The sequence below is a fragment of the Halichoeres trimaculatus genome, unplaced genomic scaffold (genome assembly GCF_033239565.1).
Source record: "Halichoeres trimaculatus isolate MK-OKI-2021-1 unplaced genomic scaffold, fHalTri1.1 fHalTri1_scaffold_8, whole genome shotgun sequence".
Taxonomy (NCBI): domain Eukaryota; kingdom Metazoa; phylum Chordata; class Actinopteri; order Labriformes; family Labridae; genus Halichoeres; species Halichoeres trimaculatus.
In genome coordinates, this window is record NW_027437186.1 from 22,230,291 (window position 1) to 22,252,231 (window position 21,941).

Sequence of the window (21,941 nt, forward strand, 5' to 3'; positions counted from 1 at the left end):
ATTTGTCATGCAATAGTGTACCTCTGGAGTTGTGGCGCCTAATACTTAACGATGCTTAACAATTAGGAGAGAGAGAAAAAAGGATGGGGAGCAAGGAAGAAGAACAAAAGGGCAATAAAAAGAAACATGCAATTAGAAAAAATGAAGAAGATCAAAAGGGAAAGGAAATGATTGAGAGACAAAATTTAACGAGAGAACAAGGGGGTACGTACTGAGAAAGGTAAAAGGCCAGAAAAAAAAGTATGGAAGGAAGCATGGACAGAGAGGAAGGAGGCAGACAAGGAAAAGAAAAAGTAAAGGGGAAAATAAAAAAAGACAGTAATAAAGTAGAGTTCATAGGTATCTCAGGGAAGAAGGTAAAGAAAGGAAGAAAATAAGGATGAAAAAATGTAATGAGGGGGAAAAAGTGAAAGAGACGCGAGGGAGTGTTTTAGGACGGAGGAAGACCAAAACGAAAAATAAATAAATTTTGTGAAAAGGGAGGGCTGAGATTGTTAAAAGGAGACGAGGATAGAACCAATGTAGGAAGGGAGCAAGGGAGCGAACTAATTCATTTTCACTCAGTCGCCTCTGTTCTGTACAGGCTGTGGCGCGTGAGGGTAGTCAGTGCTCACTCTATATCACACGCGGCCACATTCTATAGCACGCGGGGATTCGTCGTTACGGGAGCTTTGTCCCGCGCGTGTCAGGCAGCACTTCTCTAAAACAAACAACAGACAGGCTCACTGTGGGACATCGCAGGCACCGGCAAGAGCACATGAGTGGTGGAGAAAGGCGCGTGCAGCACAGTTACCTTTCACACTACCGACCGAGGACCATGGAGAGCGCAGTTAACGGTTCAGACGCGGATTACCGGAGCCAGCTTCCCGTGTTTAACAACAGTAGTAGCTTCTGTCGGAACTTCACCGACAGCAACGACAGCACCAGCTTCACGGAGGTGAGATGTGACGGCGACCGCAGGCTGACGGGCAGGCTCGAGGACGACGCCAACCCTGTTATCATCGCGATTGTAATCACCGCGCTGTACTCTATCGTGTGCGTGGTGGGGCTGGTGGGGAACGTATTGGTCATGTACATCGTGGTCAGGTAAGAAAAGTACCCTGAACACTAACATGTGTGCTGTCTCTCGCTCTCTGTGCTGTATTTCCTACAATCAAACACACCAACCATCACCAACCATCACCAACCATCACCAACATGCCTTCACCTGACTAACATCAGACTCTCCATTAACCTGTTGCTGCATATTGAGCACCAAGCTGTGTTTGTGTTCTGATGAGGCTGAGTGTGACCATGTGAATGTAGTGTTGACAGTCCAGCTGTCACTCGTGCGTAAAATCCCATCAAGCTCGCGGCAAGTTGCTCCCGCGCGCATAAACAAGCGAGCCAAGCGAGGGGAGAAGAAGAGGACAGACATCTGCACCAAACAGACACATGTACAACAACAGAGGGCGAGTTGTGTATGTGTCAAGAAGCCAACACACGCTCCTTTCCCTTGAGCCTCTTTCATGCCCTTGCTGAAGTGGGAAAATCTCACTGTTATTGCAAAATGCTGTATATTACTCCCATGTGAGCTCCCAACGGAAACAGTGAGTCCCATTAAAGGCTTCTGTTTTCATATGCTAAGTATCATGTTCCCTTATGGTTGTTCTTCATGTAAACTAGATGAAAACCCTTATATAAGCTTGGTAAAGCAATTATAGTGAGCCATTTGCATATTATTAAGTGTAATTTCCATTGCAGAATTACTTCTTCTAAAATAGATTGTATAATGCTCCTCCACATATTTCCTGCTCCTTTCTTGGATAGGGAACACTGGCACTGGATATATTCTTTCATCTGACATGCACACATCTCTTTATCAATATTTCAAACTCTGCTTAAAAGAGAATTCATGGGGCTCATGTAGTCATGTCCTCCATAAAAGGCCTGTCACATAGACCAAAGGCCAAAACACAAGATGAGGGGAGTAGAACTTTAGAAATTCAAGGCCACCTGCAGTTACAGTCAACAATGTACTATTACGATGAGAAAAGTCAGTGGAAGGAAGTATTTCAAAAGTTTGACACAAGACTGATCAGCACAAGTTTCCTGATTTGATAAAACGGACTCAAGTTTTGCTTCAGTGCCAGACAAATACTTTCAAGGTAACCTATTCTGTCAAGCATATCCACCCTGGGAGAGTTCTGTCTTGAGAAGGGTTTTGTGAGTCGGCACGAAAACCCTCACTTGTCTCCACAAGACAATTCCCATCTGATTTCAGTACTTGTTAAAGCAAACCCATTTAGGTGATAGAAGTCAGGGAACGATGGGAGGAGAAAATGGTACAAAAGACACGAGAGATGAGGAAGTTAAGATGATAACAGGAGGAGGTGAGGACCACTGGATAGATCTGACAGAAGCAATAAGGAGTGGAAGAAGGATTGTACTAAACTTGTCAGACAGGTGCTTGAACCACTATCTGAGTGAATGAAGAGAGTTAAAATCGCCTCTTTTATTTGATTTACTTCTCGACCACCTCTACAATTACTGTCTGACACCCGTAATTCCTCTCACTCCCCCACTGTTCCACGGGCAGATGCAGCACCAAGTAAATGCTCATTTGCCAGACTGCACACATGATCCTCTTCAGTCTGAGTGCTTCCCCAAATAGTCCAGCACAACTCTTATCAGTTTGTTTTCTGCATCCATTCCTATTGTTTTCTCTCTAGACCCTCAATTCCACAGCTCTGCCTCAGGCTCAGGAATGGGAGCGCTACACTTCATACTTAATGTAGAAGCAGACTGAGGTTTGATTGCAGTGTTATATAATTGAGGTGATGAACATTATCTTCAATTGAGTTATAAAATGATGTGTATTAACATGTCTACAGTCAAGGGGAACAGAAGCACTGAGCAGTGCTTGTCCAACATGAAATTATTGTGCCATGGACAAAATGTGCAGCCTCTGTGCTCAGCTGATTATGAATAATGAATACAGTATATTTCACCCTCCTCAGCAAAGCCTTATGAGGACAAAACCCATTAAATTCCCAGCCATCGACAGGGCAGCTGATGCTTAAAGCAATGTTGGGCTCTAAAGATTAAATAACCTGCCACTTTAACAGCTGAATAAAACATTATCAATGTCATATAATCTAAAAAGCTAAAATATTATTGCTGGGCAAAGAGTGTTCCCTGCAGAGTGGTTACATCCATCAGTGAGTTTAGAGTGCTGTAGCATACTCCTCAACCTGCTTTAAGTTCAGTTGCATAGCTCAGATATTATCAGTGACGAACATAACCAGTGGGACCAGACTATCTGTGCCACAGGGTTCAAAGCAGACTGAGAACTAAGCAGCCACAACGAGAAACAGTGATGACTGGTATAAAAAGGTAGACAGCACAACAGCTCTCCAAAAGTGAAGCAAACACATTTCTCCGCACTACAGCAGAGGTCATATCAACATCTCATCTATGTGGTCATTTGGAATTTGATCCAGCGTTCAAATCTGAAAATATATTTAATTAGATTTTTTTTTCTGCTTTCATAGTTATTCAATGTTGCTCTGATTCTTGCGCCTTTGTTCTGCTTGAATCAGTTAATTGACGCTATAGAAAAGAACAAAGATATGACTGACAGCTATTTTGACAAGAGTGGTAGAGAGGAGGAAAAATTAAAATGCAAACTCCAACACAGAGTCTTTTAACTCTCCTTTACTGTGCGGTTTTAACGAGCACAGTAATCTATCCCTCTCTGAAATCTTCGGAATCTTAATTATTTAGGTTTGTGTTTTAAGAAGGGGAGAACATTGATATTCTCCATCTTTACTGTATCAAACTATATTATCATTAAAGATAGCTGAGGAAACAAAAGAAAAGCCCAACACACCTGACCTGATTTTAGTCCTTCCTCAGCAAACACTTAAATAGTGGAGTATTCAAAGGTTAATTATTATAAATGAGCCCTCAACCCCGGACCCACACAGGTCAGGTCTTATTATAGGCAATAACATCTGAGTCGAGTCTTATGCTATTATTGCAGGTCTAAGGTCTGATTATCATTTTGTACAACACCCTAGTGGATTCAAGAAGGCTCTTGATCAGCGCTGATTACAGGAGCATTGCTTGAGCACTGTTGATGGATCATGCATAAAGATTACTTTGAAAAGAGTCAGATTACAAAGAGATGTGTAAGACAAAGGGTTTGAATGTTTCAAATCTGATGACAGATGGTTGATTTCCCTGATGATTTAGGGATGGAACAGTTCACAAAATCCGTGCTCCAGATCTCATTATGGTTTAATGGTCACAATTTTGGGGTCATGGTATTGATTTAGTTTGGTGTTTATTGTTGTTGTTATAAACTCCCCAGAATGCCAGATATCCCAGTAATCCACCGTTAACAGTTTTTTCAAATTTGTCATGTATTATCAAATAAAACCTAGACAGTTTTCCATTTGAAACACCATTAAATCTGGTGCCAACTCCTCAGTAAGGAAAGTCGCTATTGGCTGTCCCAGAAGTCGCTAAAAGTCGCTAATGACACCATCGCCTATTTTGCATAATATGCCATTTGCATGTATTTGTCCTTGATGCTGTAGGTGAGAGAAATAACGTGGGAGAGACAGAAAGCACACAAAAACTAAACAGATGTTTTTAATAAACCATTCCATCCCTACTGCTGATTTAAGAAGGATGCAGCACTGAGATCTTGATGAGAGGAGATCGTGGTTTTTCAAGGGTTTATATGGTCTCTGTTTTTTCCTCACGCCGGTGTTTTCAAAAAAAAAAAAAACCTTATTGTAAAAACCTGAAACGTCTTTTTAAAGCTCCCTGTTCTATAATCCAGCGGGTGGGAGAGCAATGGGCAGACCTTGGTGTTTGAGGCCCATTGTTCTTTAATAGAATTTGTCAGTTCTAGCCAAACAAACAAACCAAAAAAAAGGCAAGTGTACTAGGTGCAACATGTTGAGTTACTGTTAAATCCAGAATCTATATATTAAATTGTGCTCCTTTGAAAGCTAAAGTTAATTTTGGAGGTAGGGGAGGTTTCCCTGTGTTCCTGCATGAAGACCCCCATCTTGTTAACATTCAGTTTGTTTACAGATATGGCGCTCTCTCCAGTACTGTCTGTTATTGCAAACCTGTTAGACATTGATTTGTGTGAATTTTTCAATAATTTTTATAGGAAATCATTTGAAGTTACTGATCTTCTGGGTAAATGTTTGTAAACACACAGGTACACATTTAGTCATTTAAATGTCATATCCCAGCCCTTTATGTGATTACACAATTTCACATTCTCACATTGTGATTGTCACTGGATTTATTGCAGCACTATTTCTCATCAGTTTTTCTTGGATAGCAGAACAATATCTCTGCGATAGGGCTGGGTATTGCTAAGCACCTCATAACTCAATTCGATTTTGATTCTTTAGGTTGGAGGGGAATCATAGTTGAATCAAAATGGAATCAATTCGATTTCGATTTGATTTCGATTTGATTTCGATTTGATTTCGATTCGATTCGATTTCGATTTCGATTCGATTTCGATTCGATATGATTCGATATGATTCGATTTGATATCGCTTTGATTTGATTTGATTTGATTTGATTGGATATTAATTGGATATTGGTTTAAATGCTTCTATTATCGATTTTCATGCCCCATGTGAACATATATGGTATGTCACCTATAGTGCTGCAGGATTTGGGGAAAAGGTGCGATTTGCGGTTAGGTGGACAATATTGCGATTGTGATTGTGCTTGCAATTTAATAAAAAAAAGTTGTGTCATGATGAGTCTACAGACTTGCTTGGTTATCATGGAGAAAAATCTGAATTTCATGTGCTGACATTGTGATTGCGATTGCGATATCCTCTTTTGCAATTACGTAATTGCATGTGCTGACATTGCGATTGCGATTGCAATTGCGATAATCGTGCAGCTCTAGTCACCTCACCTTTTGGAGAAATTAAACAACCCAAACGTCACACTTTAGAGCTCAAGGATCTGGCTTTATGCTGCTGCCGCTTTGGCTGCCATTTTTTTATGTTATCTGGTTTCTCGCGGCCCTCGTCCACACAACAGGGATAACACACACTCTCCCTCCATTCGCCGGGAGATGAATCGATTGATAGGATTTGCTGAATTGATATTGAATTGGGTGCGGCAATAATTCAATGCATTGATTCATCAATATTTTTACCCACCCCTATGCTGAGAACAGCTACCCTCATGTAAGCCAATTGATCTATAGCTAAAAATATCCAGATAAAGGAACACTTCTTCTTCTTTTCTGTCACCCATTTTTTCTTTCCGTTGCTAGGCGCTACCCAAGTAGCTGCCTGTTGCAGCAGCTCTCTCGTCTTTGTCCGTTTCTTGTAATTTTTTGTCTCTTTTTCGTAATCTTTGTATTTGGAGTGGATCATCACTTTGTATGGTTCATTGTCGGTGTCGGACACCAAAATTTTTGTGGCTTCGGCGATATTTTTTACTACTTTTCTCCTGTGTTTGTCTGGAGATCCTACATGTAACCATGGCTGCATTGTTTACAAGCAAAATTAGCTGTTAGCAGCCTGTAGCATGTCAATGCTAACTAGTGTAGGGCTTGATGATTTCCCTCGAGCTGAGGAGGAGGAGGTGAGGACGACGTGCTGGTTCTCGGATGTGAGCTGGGAGGTGACGACGTGGACCTGTCCTTCCATCCATCGTTGTTGGGAACGTGGGATTTAGCCCCGGGGGATGGACGAGCTAGCTGTGCTAACCCAGCGGCATCGTGCTGTTCACGGATGTGGCTGACGGAGCTGACATCGGACGCCGGCGCCACATTGGAGGAGCTTCGCCTGCTGTGAGCAGACAGGATCCAGGAGACAGAGACTGAACAGACTTCTGGGGAGGCTCAGTCCTGGACCCTGTGGAGGTGGAGACTGGCTGGGCTGGAGAGTGGTGGACAAGTGGTGGACGGGATGTCGTCATCTAATTTCTTATGGACTTTTTTTGCACTTTCTATACTCTTCCTTACTTTTGTTTTCTTAAATGCTGCGGTGACTCCTGAATTTCCCCTCGGGGATAAATAAAGTATTTTCTATTCTATTTTCTATTCTATTCTATTCTATTCTATTCTATTCTATTCTATTCTATTCTATTTCTTCTGACACTGGCATTTTTCACAGGAAAAAACAAAGTGTAGAAGAAACACCGGTCAAATAGAGGTGAAATCACCTCCTGAAGCATTAGTCATGCCCCAGAATTGTTCTAATATTGGGTTCACTGTCTGGCGAGGGTACAAGAGCATTTATGATGTATAAGATGGCAGCCACACTCTTATTATGGATTCCAAACTTGTTTTCCTACAAAGCAGATGATCGATGTAAGGGCATTACTTTCAGCTCTCTCAGCCTTGGCTGTTTTGTGACAGCAGATATAGGACATCCAAGCTGTCCCCCACCTGTCTGTCACAGCAAAGAAATGGGCTTTCGTGTTGAAAGTGATGTGTGTGAGCGAATATGGTGATTTACAACATTTTGAACTTGGCTAATGAAACTTCTAGAAAGTTAGAGGATGTGTACCCAGAGGACCACAATTCATCAGGGTCAACATTCATCAGATTCTTTGTTCCTCACTCTCTGTCTTTTGTGTTTCCTCTCCCTGTCGGCTGATTCAGGAGGAACATCCATTTAGTTAATGGCACACAGCGGATGTTTATTTGAAAATGTTAATGCAGTCTTAAACTCTTCCTACATTTTGGCCTTTAATGCATTTTTGCTTGATTAAAAGGAGGCAGCAGCAGATGAGACACGATTTCCCCTTTCTGTCTGACATTTGATAAGTTAAAAGCCATAAAAAATTCCTCCCTTTGTCTTTATTTCTTTGTCCCTAAGTTGCGTTCACGTCACACTTAACCCTTCTGCTAACTTCTTTTGAGCAAACAAACACAAGCAGAGGTCTGCATGCTCAGAAAGGGAAAATCCAACACAACCGGGCTACACAAGGTATATGCCAGCAGTGCAGAGTATTTCTTGTTACCAAGGAAACACTGAAAGGCTTTCTGTGTGTGTCGAGTGCAAAATGGCTCCACCACCTCTCTTTAAACCCCTGCTTCAATGCCCCATCAGAGGCTTTTACCATCTGAACCAGCTGACCTGGACGTGCATTTCCTCTGAAAGTCATGTAAAACAAAAGTGACCTTATATATTTCTCTAACTCTTTCACACGAGGCACATTTTCCATGACCCTGGGCTCAGATGTCAGAGAAGCCTCTAAACATCTGGTTTCTTGCTGTTTATGTAAGAGTCTCAAACTCGCTCACATGAAAAATGATGTTATGATGTGAGTCAACACAATCTGCCTCCCAAGAGTCATGCCATAGATTCTCCTTGCTAATGTTTCTGTGTAACGGGTTTACATGTACCTCCTGCCGTCTTGACAAATAGCTTTATGTAGAGTTTTAAACAACCAACCTGAACTGTTTCAAAAGTTAGAGGCTATTTAGCCCTCAACTTTAATCATTGCTTGTGCTTGTTTTAATCTTAAGAATTCTGAAGTAGCTCATGGAAATATTTCTTTTTTTTCCTTTGCACTATTGTTTGAAGAACAGCAGAACAACGGAGGCAGACAGAAGAAGCTCCCGGTGAACTCTCAAACAAATGCTATGTTTTGTTTCTTGAGTGAAGTGTTCAGCAGAAATGTTCTCTAAGAATCGCAGTCCTGGAAGACAAATCTCTTTGTTTTTTGGTATACAGGCTATGGGACTTTAAATGAAAGCTTTGTTGATCCATATAGGGGCTCTAAAGGGGGTTTGTCATGCCCAGGAGCTTGGGTAGATCCCATAACTTTCCCCAAACCAACAACAGCCAGAAGTTCAACATCACATGATGAATCACTCTTTCAATTAAACCAGTTAATCATTTGTCAAATTGCTTCCTGTTAATGGCACGGTCCTTGCTAGTGAAATGATAGAAAAAAACAACCACAATCGTTAATGACTCACGCTGCTTTATCCTTTAAAGCCAGTAATACTTACAGTCAGCCTGGTACTTTCTCTCTGTCTCCTCTTTAAAATCAATAAATGTGTCAGAAATGTCTTTTGTAGAAATTATTTTTTTCCTTTTTCAGGATGAACTTAACTTAAGAAGTCTCTAGAGAATTTGTCATTTTAATATGTTTTGAATGCTTTGAACTGCACAAATAACATTGTACAGCTATAATACAGCTACAAGCAGTGTAGTTGGCCTGGACCTTTAATTTCAGCTACAGCTTGACTAAGTACAGTAATGACCAGTGTCTTTTTCATGAATGACATTTCCTGAAGTAGTTTCTGACCAGTTGGAGGCAGAGTCCAGAGTACATTTGGGGACAAATCTAGGCGGGCATTTCTAGGAACAAATATTCAAGTAAGACAGAAAAGTTATAAATGAGCAATGATACAGCAATTTGAGACAAAGCCAATGAGAAAAAATGTGCTAGGTATTGGAAATAATTTGTTTAACAAACCTGGAAATGAATATTTAGTGTAAACAAACTGTTTCCAATGTGTTTGGGATGGCAACACGCCCCCCGTCTCCTCCTATATCTTCATCAGCTCCCCTTTCTCCACATATCTAACTCTCCTCTATCTTGTGGATGACTCAACGTTTTTTCTTACTGCAGTACAGAACAGTATTACCTATACAACAACTACTGACTGATTATATAAAAAGATTAACTTCGTAAAAACAGGCAGACGGTGGTGAAATACAGGCGAGCGTCAGCCAGATCTTGGGAAAAAAAAAAAAGGCAAAACGACCCTTGAAACTTCCAGTCAAAAAAACAAAGACTGAAACTATTCTTCACAGCAAAGAAAAATCTAAAGATGAAGTAGACACTGCAAAAACCCAGCTTAACACTCAATGCTTGCACTCTCTCTCATACTCAGTCTCACCAGTTTCTCTTTCTTACCCTGATGCAAAACTTAACGCAAAGCTGTGCTTCTCAGCTCTAAGAGTTCATTTGAGATATGTCAATACCATGGACAGTAGGGATGCACTGATACCGATCGATGGTGTCGGTAATCACTGTATCATTGCCCCTCAAAGCTGGATTGGTATCGGTGGGAAGAGATCCAGGTGAACAGCTCTATGCCTTTTTTTCTTTTTTACCAGCGCTCTTTGCTACTTGATTTAAAGTGTTGCCTCTAATGTACTTGCTTTGTTTTTTGCTGCATTACCAGTCAACAGGGTATGAAATTTTACATTTGAAAATAATTTGTGTATATTTTGAAGAATTGTTTTGATTGTCAACATTTAAATATTTCATAGTTTTAAAGAATATTAACTTCCTTAATTCCATATACTTATTTTCTGCCTTTGACCCAAAACATTACTGGTCTTATCCTACCGTGGGGCATGCAGGTTATTATTTAACACTGGTATTGGGTCGGTATCCGTATTGGTATCCGTATGGACATCGGTCAATACCAAAGCCCAGGTATCAGTAGTATCGGAACCACAAAAGTGGGATTGGTGCACCCACCCAAAGTTGGAGAGTCAAGTTGCTACCAATTTCTAAGATTGTAGGTCATTTTCTGTTGTTGATAATAGCATCTAGTTTAAAATGGTTAAGTGAAGTAACCACCTAGCTGTGTATGATGCGATTATGACACTTGAAAATCAAGGATGAATGATTCAAAACAGCAAATGAGATGGTTGGGACAACCTGGTTCCACATCATATTGGGTCCATCCCCAGCAGGGAGTCTGGGAAATTTCACCACTGCCTTTGACACTGGAGTAAAATCGTTAGCTTAGCGACAGGGTGTTGGTCAACTTGTAGTAGTTTCCAATGATTAGATAAGTTTAAAGGATAAATAGAAGACATTCCTGGCTCTATGACAGCACTAAAAGCTGGTCCTTGGCTGGATTATAATGCAGCAGCTGTGTTTATATTTCAGTTGGTTGAAACTCTGGCTGGTGTTTGAAAGCATGGGAATCAGAACTGGCTGGTCTTCTCTTCAGCTCTGATTAAGCAAGAAACATTTTTCAGAGAAGTAGTAGGAGGGCAGTACACACTACTGGGGAAAATAATTGCATGGTATGTGTAGTTTAGATTGCACAACTTTTGTCTTATATCAGCCAAGACTGCATCAATGAATTGATTGAATACACCAAAAAATCTGTAAAAATGTGTTGGCATATTTCAGTAGTGGAAGTGAAGCACAAAAAAACCAATGATCTACGTGAAACACGACAGAGGCGGAGGAAGCAGCTAGGCCAAAAATATCATCATTTAGGGGGTGTTAAATGTTAACATTAGAGAGTGTGTTAATCCCAGACTCTGCAGCAACATTATGGCATGGCACCAGAGCAGCATGGTGAGAACTCAGCACCTCGAATAAAAACATGGTGAGGTCATCAGTGAGGAAAAAGGCCTCAATAGCTGGGTAAGTTACCACGTGTTTCCTTTAAAATTTGGAAATGTAATGGTTGTGTCTTGGTATGAACTCGTCACCCTGTTTGATAAGCAGTCTTTCAAGCACAAGCACGCTCCATATAGCAAACACAGAGCTGGAAAACTACCTCAAGAAACATTCCCTACCAGCTTCTCTATGAAGATACAACACTCGTTCTCCTCACCTCCCCCCAAGGCTGTAAACCCAGGGGAAACACTGATAAGTATGAGAAGTTCATGAACTAACTTCTGAGTTAGCTGTTAAAGTGGTGTGGCAGAGGCGATGTACCATTTGACTTGCAAATAATATAAATGAGGTTTACTAATCCCTCAATCCATTGTTATGTCAGTCTGTTTTCTCTGATGGTTTTCTTTCATATTGTTAATTGTTAAATATTTTACTTGAGTTTACCTTTAGCACCTGATCAGCTTAAGCTGTTTGCAAATTTGTTGCTTAAATTTACATTCCTTTTTTTGAAATGCAATGATGCAGCCATTAACTTTTGATTCTTTAAAAGGAGCTCTGAGGTGCTGTTGAATGTCAGTGAGTAGTGAGGCAGGACTATGCATTCAGACATGAATAACGATGTGTGAAAATTTATTCAAGTATCATTCAAATACTGGAAGTTTTATTTCTTATGGAATAATATTTCACTGATGTTATAATCAGACAGGCGTGTAAGTTCAGAGGTCTTTCCACCACTGCATACAAAGTATATCTCTCATATTCAGTGAATGTCTCCTGTCTGTAAATGGTCTTTGTGCTACAGACTTTAATCTAAATACCTATTATGAACTAAAACAGGAAGGCGTCTATTATTGATGTGTACTTTGCAATAGTTGTACACCCACAATATTCTGGAAGAAAAAAACATGATTGGACACTTGACAGAAAACATATCCACCTGAGCAAGCAGCAGTCTCAATTGATTGCGTCTTAGACATGAGAGCAAGCATAAGCCGTCAGAGTGTGGACATACTCACATTCTTAACCTACAATGTTAAGTACCTGAAGAAGGAAGAGAGAGAGAGGGAGAGAGAGAGAGAGAGAGAGAGAGAGTGTGTGTGTGTGTGTGTGTGTGTGTGTGTGTGTGTGTGTGTGTGTGTGTCATTTTCATTCTTATTTTGCAAAAAAAAAAAAAAAGATTCTTAATAAAAGGAATTGGAGGCACAAAAGGCCCCTTATTTATGTTATAACATGAATCAGTCCGACCCTCTGACGGTAGTTTCATTTATGGTTGTCAAGCTCTGGAGGGGCACAAAAGGTCCCTTATATATGAGCTGCACCTATCCAATGCTGCCAACTTATCACAAAATGATGTCATAATTCAGTGCTAGAAAATAACATCATAATTTAGTATCATGAAATAATGTGAAAATTTAGTATCACATTCAGGGTTGCATAGTTCTTGCAATGTTCAAGGTTAAAATCTTTCCATGCAAATTTTCAGGAATTAACTGCATTTACATGATCATAAACATTTTGGTTTCTTTTGAGCACACTTGCATGCTAATATGTCTAATACTTTAAAATGACATTATAAATAAATTTTAAGGATTTTTTTCTGAGTCTTTCATAAATAAAGGCATAAATATTTGTTGTAGCTAGCCTCTAAAAAAGTCATACATATTTTGTCGACACTTGCCATATTTTCTGGGAATTTTTTGAAAAATTCATGTAGGTTGACGGCAACGAAACCTTGAACATTTCTAATGTTCTAGTGCTAAAATTTGTTGTCTAGACTTCAAGAAACTTTCCTGAAATTTTCTGGAATTTTCCACCACTTTGCAACACTTGAAACGTCATTACATGTTCATTATTATATTGTAATGTGATTCTGATACATTGCTTGTTTATCATTTCTGGCATGGCAGCAATATGCTTTACGTCTCATGGAGTAATTAAAAATATAACTGGCAGGTGAAATGATTTTTGAAGATAATTGTTATTGCTAAGCTTTGATTTTCAACTAACACATAGATCAAAACAAATTACAGACCTTCTTTGATGAAGTTTTTTTTGGAACAATTGCAGATTCTTTTCAATACTCACCAATATGGTTATTTTTTCACAGAGCAGATATGCTGACCACAATGTCTGGCTTAATGTAGAAACAGGTGCAGTTTGTGTTCTGACCAGTAAAGAAGGCACAGACTTAATAATTTACACTGGGCCCTGCGCTCTCACCCATCACATGGAGCAGAGTATCACAGACCAGCAGCGAACTATGTGAGCCCATGCAGCTCATCTGCTACGTATGCAGCCACTTTATGTGAAACATTCTCGCTACAACGGAGGAGCACTCAGACAAACATGTCTGCACTCTTTACAGCCCTAGCCAGACGCTGCCGCACACTCAACAACAGCTCAAAAGCATATGTTTGACAGCCATTACTGTCTGGGAATGAAAGTCTCATCCAGAGCAACAGAGGAGAAGCCTCTTTTCCTTCTGGCGGAGATGTTCCCAATTTTTCAAAGTGACACTTGGTAGTTAGACTGTCCCATTATAATCCATAAAGTAAACCCACCAGGGATTTGGGGCCAGGAGGAAAATGAGAACTTGGCCTTCTGGTATTACTTAAGGACACGGTCGGTCACACTGGTCATCCAAACCGTGCTGTGCTCAAACACGATTGCTCCCCTGCCGCGTCGTTCGTCTGCTGGACAGTACGGCTGGTGGTCACCATTCTCCAGTATGAACCAGACTGTAGCAGACCTCATTCACATACTCACACCCATATGCACACACACTCACTCACCCGCCTACCTTATCGTGAAGCCCCTGTTCACACAAAGTGCAATCTCATCAGAGACAGGACAATGAGACTCTGAGAACACTAACTTGACTTTTTGGCTTGTGTTTAGTTGTTTTGGTCCGACACAGCCCTCTCACACGCTGTTTAAAACGGTTGTCAAGAGGAGCTTTTGCGGCGTTCCTACATCATGGATCATATGCGCTGTCTATGAGCTTGTGTCTTGCATGAAGTGAAGTGTGCTGAAGCCCACTTCTCTGAAGCATGCCAAAGCAGAGAAGTGAATCGTGCTCAAGCACGGCATGCTTGCGGTCATACTGGCCAAACGAACTTGGCTTTAGAGCCGAAGCTTGCTTAAGCACAGTTTGCCAGTGTGACTGCATCCTAAGTCTCCTTTGAGATTTGTTCTAAATTTCCTCCCCCTATGGCTCCCCTTATTGGGAGATCTGACAGCGAGGTCATAAAGTTGCAACATTTTGATCGGACATGTTTTCAAAATGTGGATAGTGGATGACATCATTGAAGGTAGAGTACGGTTGTTAAACACTGCTACCTTCATGTTTTAGACGTGTGAGACCCTGCTCATGTGGTGCCTGAGAGTGTGAAAATCCAGCATATGATTTGTTTGGCACTAGCACCTCTGATCATCCCTGCCAATCCAGAACAGCGTGAAAACTGTGACATTAAAGGGGACATATCATGCTGATCCGTGATTTAATACTTACATATAAAATAAAGTTGAAAACAAGACCTTTCACCCCCCTGAATTTTCAAAAAATGAGATATTGTATTTTTTCTGATATCCTAGAATGAGATTTGATGCCTCTGAAAATAGGTCATTGACATTTGGCTTCGAGATTTTGACCTCAGTGACGACATTAGGATCCTTTCTTTTTATTGGAGTAATCTGATAAAGCAGCTCCTCCTCTGTGAAGTAGGTTAGTCACACAACCGAGAGAAAAGTGAAGGAGCAGGATGGAGCCCTGTTATAGAAAAAGTTTATTGGTGAAGTCTGCCTATATTTCCACGTATAAACGATACATGTTACAGTACCGGTTTGACTCACCACACTGAAGCGTCCTGAGATGATCTGTGTCGAGGTGGATTTTCTTCCCCCTGAGCTGCAGAACCGTCCGGGTCTGACTCGGGGTCCAATACAAAAGGACGTATCCTACACTCTGCCATTTTATTAGTGCTATCAATGCCTTACAGTGAAGTTTTGGCAAACAGCAAACTCGCTCGGTCTGCAAAATTCAATGTGGCGATTTTGTAAATACTGCCATGCTGCAAAAACCGCCCCCTGGCCCTACCCCCTCCACCCCTCTGATAGAACTGACCAATCAGAGCACAAAGGGCAGTGATGTTGTGTGGTTACTGGAGGTCATTCTGGAAACGGAGCATTTCAACGAGATCTTCAGAATTGCCTAAACTGAGGATATTGAGAACGCTATTGTGGGAAAATGAAGGAACTAAATGACTTGTACTGAGGGCAGAAATGCTTTACAGGCATCCTAGTCTGGCATAGTGAAAAGGAGAAACAAGCATGATATGTCCCCTTTAAAATTGTAATGTAGATCTGCAGCCCACTTTGTGTCTCTAGGTAGGGTGATGTACTCCAGGCATCCCATCCTCACCTCTTAACATGCTGTGACCTGCTACTGACCTCAGTGTACAGCTGAACAATCTGCCTTTGAGTAGTGGGACCTTGAATGCATTTAAACCAATCAGAAGTGGACAGCTTGATAATGGCGTGTACAGTTAACGCTCCATTACTCTGTTTGCTTAAGATTCCTGACAAACTCACCTGGCACAAAACAATTGAGAAAGAATTGCCTGCCTTCAACAATAAAACTATCAACATTTATGAAGATTAATTGTTTGGACATGTGTCAGGCAGAATTTCATTGATAAACCTTATCAGAGTTTTACAGCTCAGTGTTGGGCTTATGAAGGAGGTAATTCGGCATGCTGCTTTCCTTGAATGTGTGTAAATGGAGACAGCAGAGGGTTCAGAGTCCAATTTGTTGTTGAGGAGAAAGTGCAGGAGGTAATTAGGCGATCCATCCTGTGTCTGTGTGCGACAGTGTGTTTCTGACTAATGAGCTTTTTAACATCACTGGACACACTGCTGAAGAGTAAGCATGCTGGTAGTCTAGACTTTAAAAAAGAAGTTAAAGACTAAAAGAAAAAGACTGAAAATTTACATTTACATCATGTTTAAATGTTTCAGAGCTTGGCAGGCCTTGCCTTTGGCGACTGAAAAACTCAGGGAAAGGATAAAGTAATTTTGCAGTCATTTTGTGTTGTTTTAGTTGAACCTTTGCACTCGTGGTTTTGAGCTGTGTCATTTACCAGGAAACCAGCTGCTGGCAGAGTTCTCCCTTTTACCAATACAACTGGATATAGTGTTTACATCTGTTTCAAGCGAGCATCCCTCCATCAAATAGACTGAACTTGGAGCTGTTTTTTGCAGGTCTCCCTCAGTCTTAAACTTAAAACAATGAACAAGTTGTAGGAACTAGGAAGTTTTAAAATTTATTACGAGGGTGTTGGGGGTGATAGTGAAGCTGAATCAGCAGAGCAACTTGCTTGCTTTTGGCTCTCCCTGCAACCGTAACCAGTGTCCTCCCCACTCCCTTTCCTAGAATTCCTGTCTCTCTTTATCTGTTTTACCTAACCAAGGCAAAAGCTGAATTAAAGAAGCTGTTTTTTTATTTTCTCAAAAAAAGGTTGCTCTTGTCTGCTCCATGAGAACAATTCACTTTGCAACTGAGATGGGGACTCAAGTTTGCAACTCTAACTCGAGTCGCACACACACAGACTTAAGATTTGACTTGGACTCACGCTCAAAAGACTTCAGACTTGACCTGACTCGTGTTTTGGGATTTGTGAACGCTCAGTGTTTTCTTTTGTGGCACATTAAGATTGAGGAAACTCTTCCTTTTTACATAATAACCGTGATAAACCACTTTACGCATCGGGTGTGTGCCTCGCAGCATCATGCAATATCGCTTATATGTTGGATTACCACAAGGGTGACTGGTGGCGGGTCTGCAGCTGCTGCTGTGCCATTTTTCATTACATCTCATTACAAAAACTTCAAACAGGAAAGCACCAACAAAAGGAGTGCTGACTGCAAAGTCTGCAGTATCTGGATCAAAGATGCTGGATCCACATCATATTTTATCAGGCACCTGAAACTCACCAGATAGGTCAGTCACATTAGCACATATGGACAGTTAGCTCAGCATTAGCTACATAACGTTCACTTAGCTTTCTTCTACCTTTGTAACTGAACATTTGAAGAGATGAGTAAAAGTTTGCTTGTTGCACTTGTTTACATTGAGGTGCATTGACGTGACAAATGGGTAATGTTAATCATCTATGTTCCACTGCCATCCTCTACTGGCTAGCATTAACCATAGAAAAATACAGTTGCACTGTCAGCGTAAAGGCAAGCAGGTTAAACTCAGTTGAGCACTTAACGTTTGCTCAACCCGCTGCTGGAGAGATTTCTCTCCAGCAGCTGGCAGGGGGTTCGGGGGGATCTGCTCTGGTGGACCAATCAGGTCAGACTTGCTCCTGATTGGTTAAAAAAGGGAATCACTGACGTCGGCAAATCCCCAAAATCCAAACAGCTCGGTTTAGGTCAGGATTTTACATTCACAAGCACCACTGAGTACAGGTTTTGTCATTAAATATCACATTTTGTGGGCTGGGAGGAAAGCCAAAATCCACACATTTCAGTAAAAGACTTAATCAAGCCCCTCCATGAGTGAGCTACCACCTTATCGTGGTGGAGGGGTTTGCGTGTCCCAATGATCCTAGGAGCTAAGTTGTCGGGGGCTTTATGCCCCTGGTAGGGTCTCCCATGGCAAACAGGTCCTAGGGGAGGGGCCAGACAAAGTGTAGCTCACACAGACCCCTTATGATGAGTACAAACAATGGTTTTACGTTTCCCTTGCCCGGACGTGGGTCACCGGGGCCCCCTCCTGGAGCCAGGCCTGGGGGTGGGGCTCGATGGCGAGCGCCTGGTGGCCGGGCCTGTTCCCATGGGGCCCGGCCGGGCACAGCCCGAAGAGGCAACGTGGGACCCCCTTCCCGTGGACTCACCACCCGCAGGAGGGGCCATAGGGGTCGGGTGCAGTGTGAGTTGGGCGGCAGCCGAAGGCAGGGACCTTGGCGGTCTGATCCTCGGCTGCAGAAGCTAGCTCTAGGGACGTGGAACGTCACCTCTCTGGCGGGGAAGGAGCCTGAGCTGGTGCGGGAGGTTGAGAAGTTCCGGCTAGACATAGTCGGCCTCACCTCAACGCACAGCAAGGGCTCTGGATCCAGCCTTCTCGAGAGGGGTTGGACTCTCTTCTACTCTGGAGTTGCCGATGGTGAGAGGCGGCGGGCTGGGGTGGCGATACTCGTTGCCCCCAGGCTCGGTGCCTGTACGTTGGAGTTCACCCCGGTGGACGAGAGGGTAGCCTCCCTCCGCCTTCGGGTGGGGGGACGGATCCTGACTGTTGTTTGTGGCTATGGTCCAAATAGCAGTTCAGAGTATCCACCCTTTCTGGAGTCCTTGGAGGGAGTGCTTGAGAGTGCTCCGTCTGGGGATTCCCTTGTCCTACTGGGGGACTTCAACGCTCACGTCGGCAATGACAGTGAGACCTGGAGGGGCGTGATTGGAAGGAACGGCCCCCCGGATCTGAACCCGAGTGGTGTTTTGTTGTTGGATTTCTGTGCTCGTCACAGGTTGTCCATAACGAACACCATGTTCAAGCATAAGGGTGTCCATATGTGCACCTGGCACCAGGACACCCTAGGTCGCAGTTCGATGATCGACTTTGTAGTCGTGTCATCGGACTTGCAGCCGCATGTCTTGGACACTCGGGTAAAGAGAGGGGCGGAGCTGTCAACCGATCACCACCTGGTGGTGAGTTGGCTCCGATGGTGGGGGAAGATGCAGGTCAGACCTGGTAGACCCAAACGTATCGTGAGGGTCTGCTGGGAACGTCTGGCAGAATCTCCCGTCAGAGAGAGCTTTAACTCCCACCTCCGGGAGAGCTTCAACTGTGTTCCGGGGGATGTAGGGGACATTGAGTCTGAATGGACTTTGTTCCGTGCATCCATTGTTGAGGCGGCTGATCGGAGCTGTGGCCGTAAGGTGGTTGGTGCCTGTCGGGGAGGCAACACCCGAACCCGCTGGTGGACACCAGTGGTGAGGGATGCCGTCCAGCTGAAGAAGGAGTCCTATCGCGCCTTTTTGGCGTGTGGGACTCCTGAGGCAGCAGACAGGTATCGACAGGCCAAGCGGAATGCAGCTTCGGCGGTCACCGAGGCAAAAACCCGGACATGGGAGGAGTTCGGTGAGGCCATGGAGAACGACTTCCGGACAGCTTCGAAGAGGTTCTGGACCACCATCCGGCATCTCAGGAGGGGGAAGCAGTGCACTGTAAACACTGTGCTCAGTGGAGACGGTGCGCTGCTGACCTCGACTCGGGATGTTGTGGATCGGTGGAAGGAATACTTCGAAGACCTCCTCAATCCCACCGGCACGTCTTCCTTGGAGGAAGCAGGGTCTGGGAATGATGGGGTGGGCTCATCCATCTCTGGGGTTGAAGTCGCCGAGGTGGTTAAAAAGCTCCTCAGTGGCAGGGCCCCGGGGGTGGATGAGATCCGCCCAGAGTTCCTTAAGGCCCTGGATGTTGTGGGTCTGTCGTGGCTGACACGACTTTGCAACATCGCGTGGACATCGGGGGCAGTGCCTCTGGATTGGCAGTCTGGGGTGGTGGTCCCCCTTTTTAAGAAGGGGGACCGGAGGGTGTGTTCCAACTACAGGGGGATCACACTCCTCAGCCTCCCTGGTAAGGTCTATTCGGGGGTACTGGAGAGGAGGGTCCGTAAGATCGTAGAACCTCGGATTCAGGAGGAGCAATGTGGTTTTCGTCCTGGCCGTGGAACTGTGGACCAGCTCTATACCCTCAGCAGGGTTCTTGAGGGTGCATGGGAGTTTGCCCAACCTGTCCACATGTGTTTTGTGGACTTGGAGAAGGCATTCGACCGTGTCCCTCGGGGAGTCCTGTGGGGGGTTCTCCGGGAGTATGGGGTGTCGGGCTGCTTGTTACGAGCCGTCCGTTCCCTGTACGACCGGTGCCAGAGCTTGGTCCGCATTGCTGGCAGTAAGTCGGACTCGTTTCCAGTGAGGGTTGGACTCCGCCAGGGCTGCCCTTTGTCACCGATTCTGTTCATAACTTTTATGGACAGAATTTCTAGGTGCAGCCAGGGTGTCGAGGGGGTCCGGTTTGGTGACCTCAGGATTGGATCACTGCTTTTTGCAGATGATGTGGTCCTGTTGGCTTCATCAAGCCGTGACCTTCAACTCTCTCTGGAGCGGTTCGCAGCCCAGTGTGAAGCGGCTGGGATGAGAATCAGCACCTCCAAATCTGAGTCCATGGTCCTCAGCCGGAAAAGGGTGGACTGCCCTCTCCGGGTCGGGGATGAGATCCTGTCCCAAGTGGAGGAGTTTAAGTATCTCGGGGTCTTGTTCACGAGAGAGGGAAGGATGGAGCGAGAGATCGGCAGGCGGATCGGTGCGGCGTCCGCAGTAATGCGGACTCTGCACAGGTCTGTCGTGGTGAAGAGGGAGCTGAGCCGGAAGGCGAAGCTCTCTGTTTACCGGTCGATCTTCGTTCCCACCCTCACCTATGGTCATGAGCTTTGGGTAGTGACCGAAAGAACAAGATCGCGGGTACAAGCGGCCGAAATGAGCTTCCTCCGTAGGGTGGCCGGGCTCTCCCTTAGAGATAGGGTGAGAAGCTCGGCTATCCGGGAGGAGCTCGGAGTAGAGCCGCTACTCCTCCGCGTTGAGAGGAGCCAGATGAGGTGGCTCGGGCATCTGATGAGGATGCCTCCCGGACGCCTCCCTGGTGAGGTGTTCAGGGCACGTCCCACCGGGGGTAGACCCCGGGGCAGACCCAGGACACGCTGGAGAGACTACATCTCTCGGCTGGCCTGGGAACGTCTTGGGATCCCCCCGGAAGAGCTGGCTGAAGTGGCTAGGGAGAGGGAGGTCTGGGCTTCCCTGCTTAGGCTGCTGCCCCCGCGACCCGACCCCGGATAAGCGGAAGAAGATGGATGGATGGATGGATGGACTTAATCAAGTGATTTTTGCATAATATGGGACCTTTAACTTTTTTGTACACTTAATAGGCAGATAGCAGCAGATGACAAAAGCTGATAAGACTAATTCTTTAGACACTTAAATTAGGCTTGTGACCTAAGACCTGGGACTTGACTTGGACTTGCAAAAAAAGACTTGTGAACATCTCTGCTTTGTACATGAAAAAGTTTTGCAGTTACACTTTGCACATACAGCAGTATACTAGTCTTCATACACTGCAAAAAACTGAAATCTTTTCAAGTGTTTTTGTCTTTTTTTTAAGTAAAAGTTGTCTTATTATACTCCATATGAGCCACTTTCAACTTATCAATCCAGAAAAATGTCTTGTTTCAAGTTATCAGAGTACAAAAATGAGGTTTGAATCGCTTGTAACCAGTAAAAAAATCTGCCAATGGAACAAGAAAAAATTGCTTGAAAATTTCCTTGAGACTAGAATAATGTCTTATTACAAATAACTTTTCTCTTGTTCCATTGGCAGATTTTTTTACTGGTTGCGAATTCAGACCTCATTTTTGTCCTTAAATAACTTTAAACAAGACATTTTTCTGGATTGGTCACGTGAATTTGGCTCATATTGAGTCTAAAAATGAATTTTCTACTGAAAATAAACA

At 43.6% G+C, this 21,941-nt stretch overlaps 1 protein-coding gene across 2 annotated transcripts in view; it reads left to right on the top strand.

Moving 5' to 3' along the window:
• The first annotated feature begins 488 nt into the window (after positions 1–488).
• The window catches only part of oprm1 (opioid receptor, mu 1), a 49,783-nt gene continuing 28,330 nt past the window's right edge, over positions 489–21,941 (top strand). The window contains exon 1 of one of the 2 annotated variants that reach the window (XM_074676208.1): positions 489–1,086. In XM_074676208.1, the coding sequence (XP_074532309.1) occupies positions 758–1,086 (329 nt within the window). In that variant the 5' untranslated portion in view covers positions 489–757. The remainder of the gene's footprint in view (positions 1,087–21,941) is intronic. The other variant, XM_074676209.1, reaches the window with a different exon arrangement.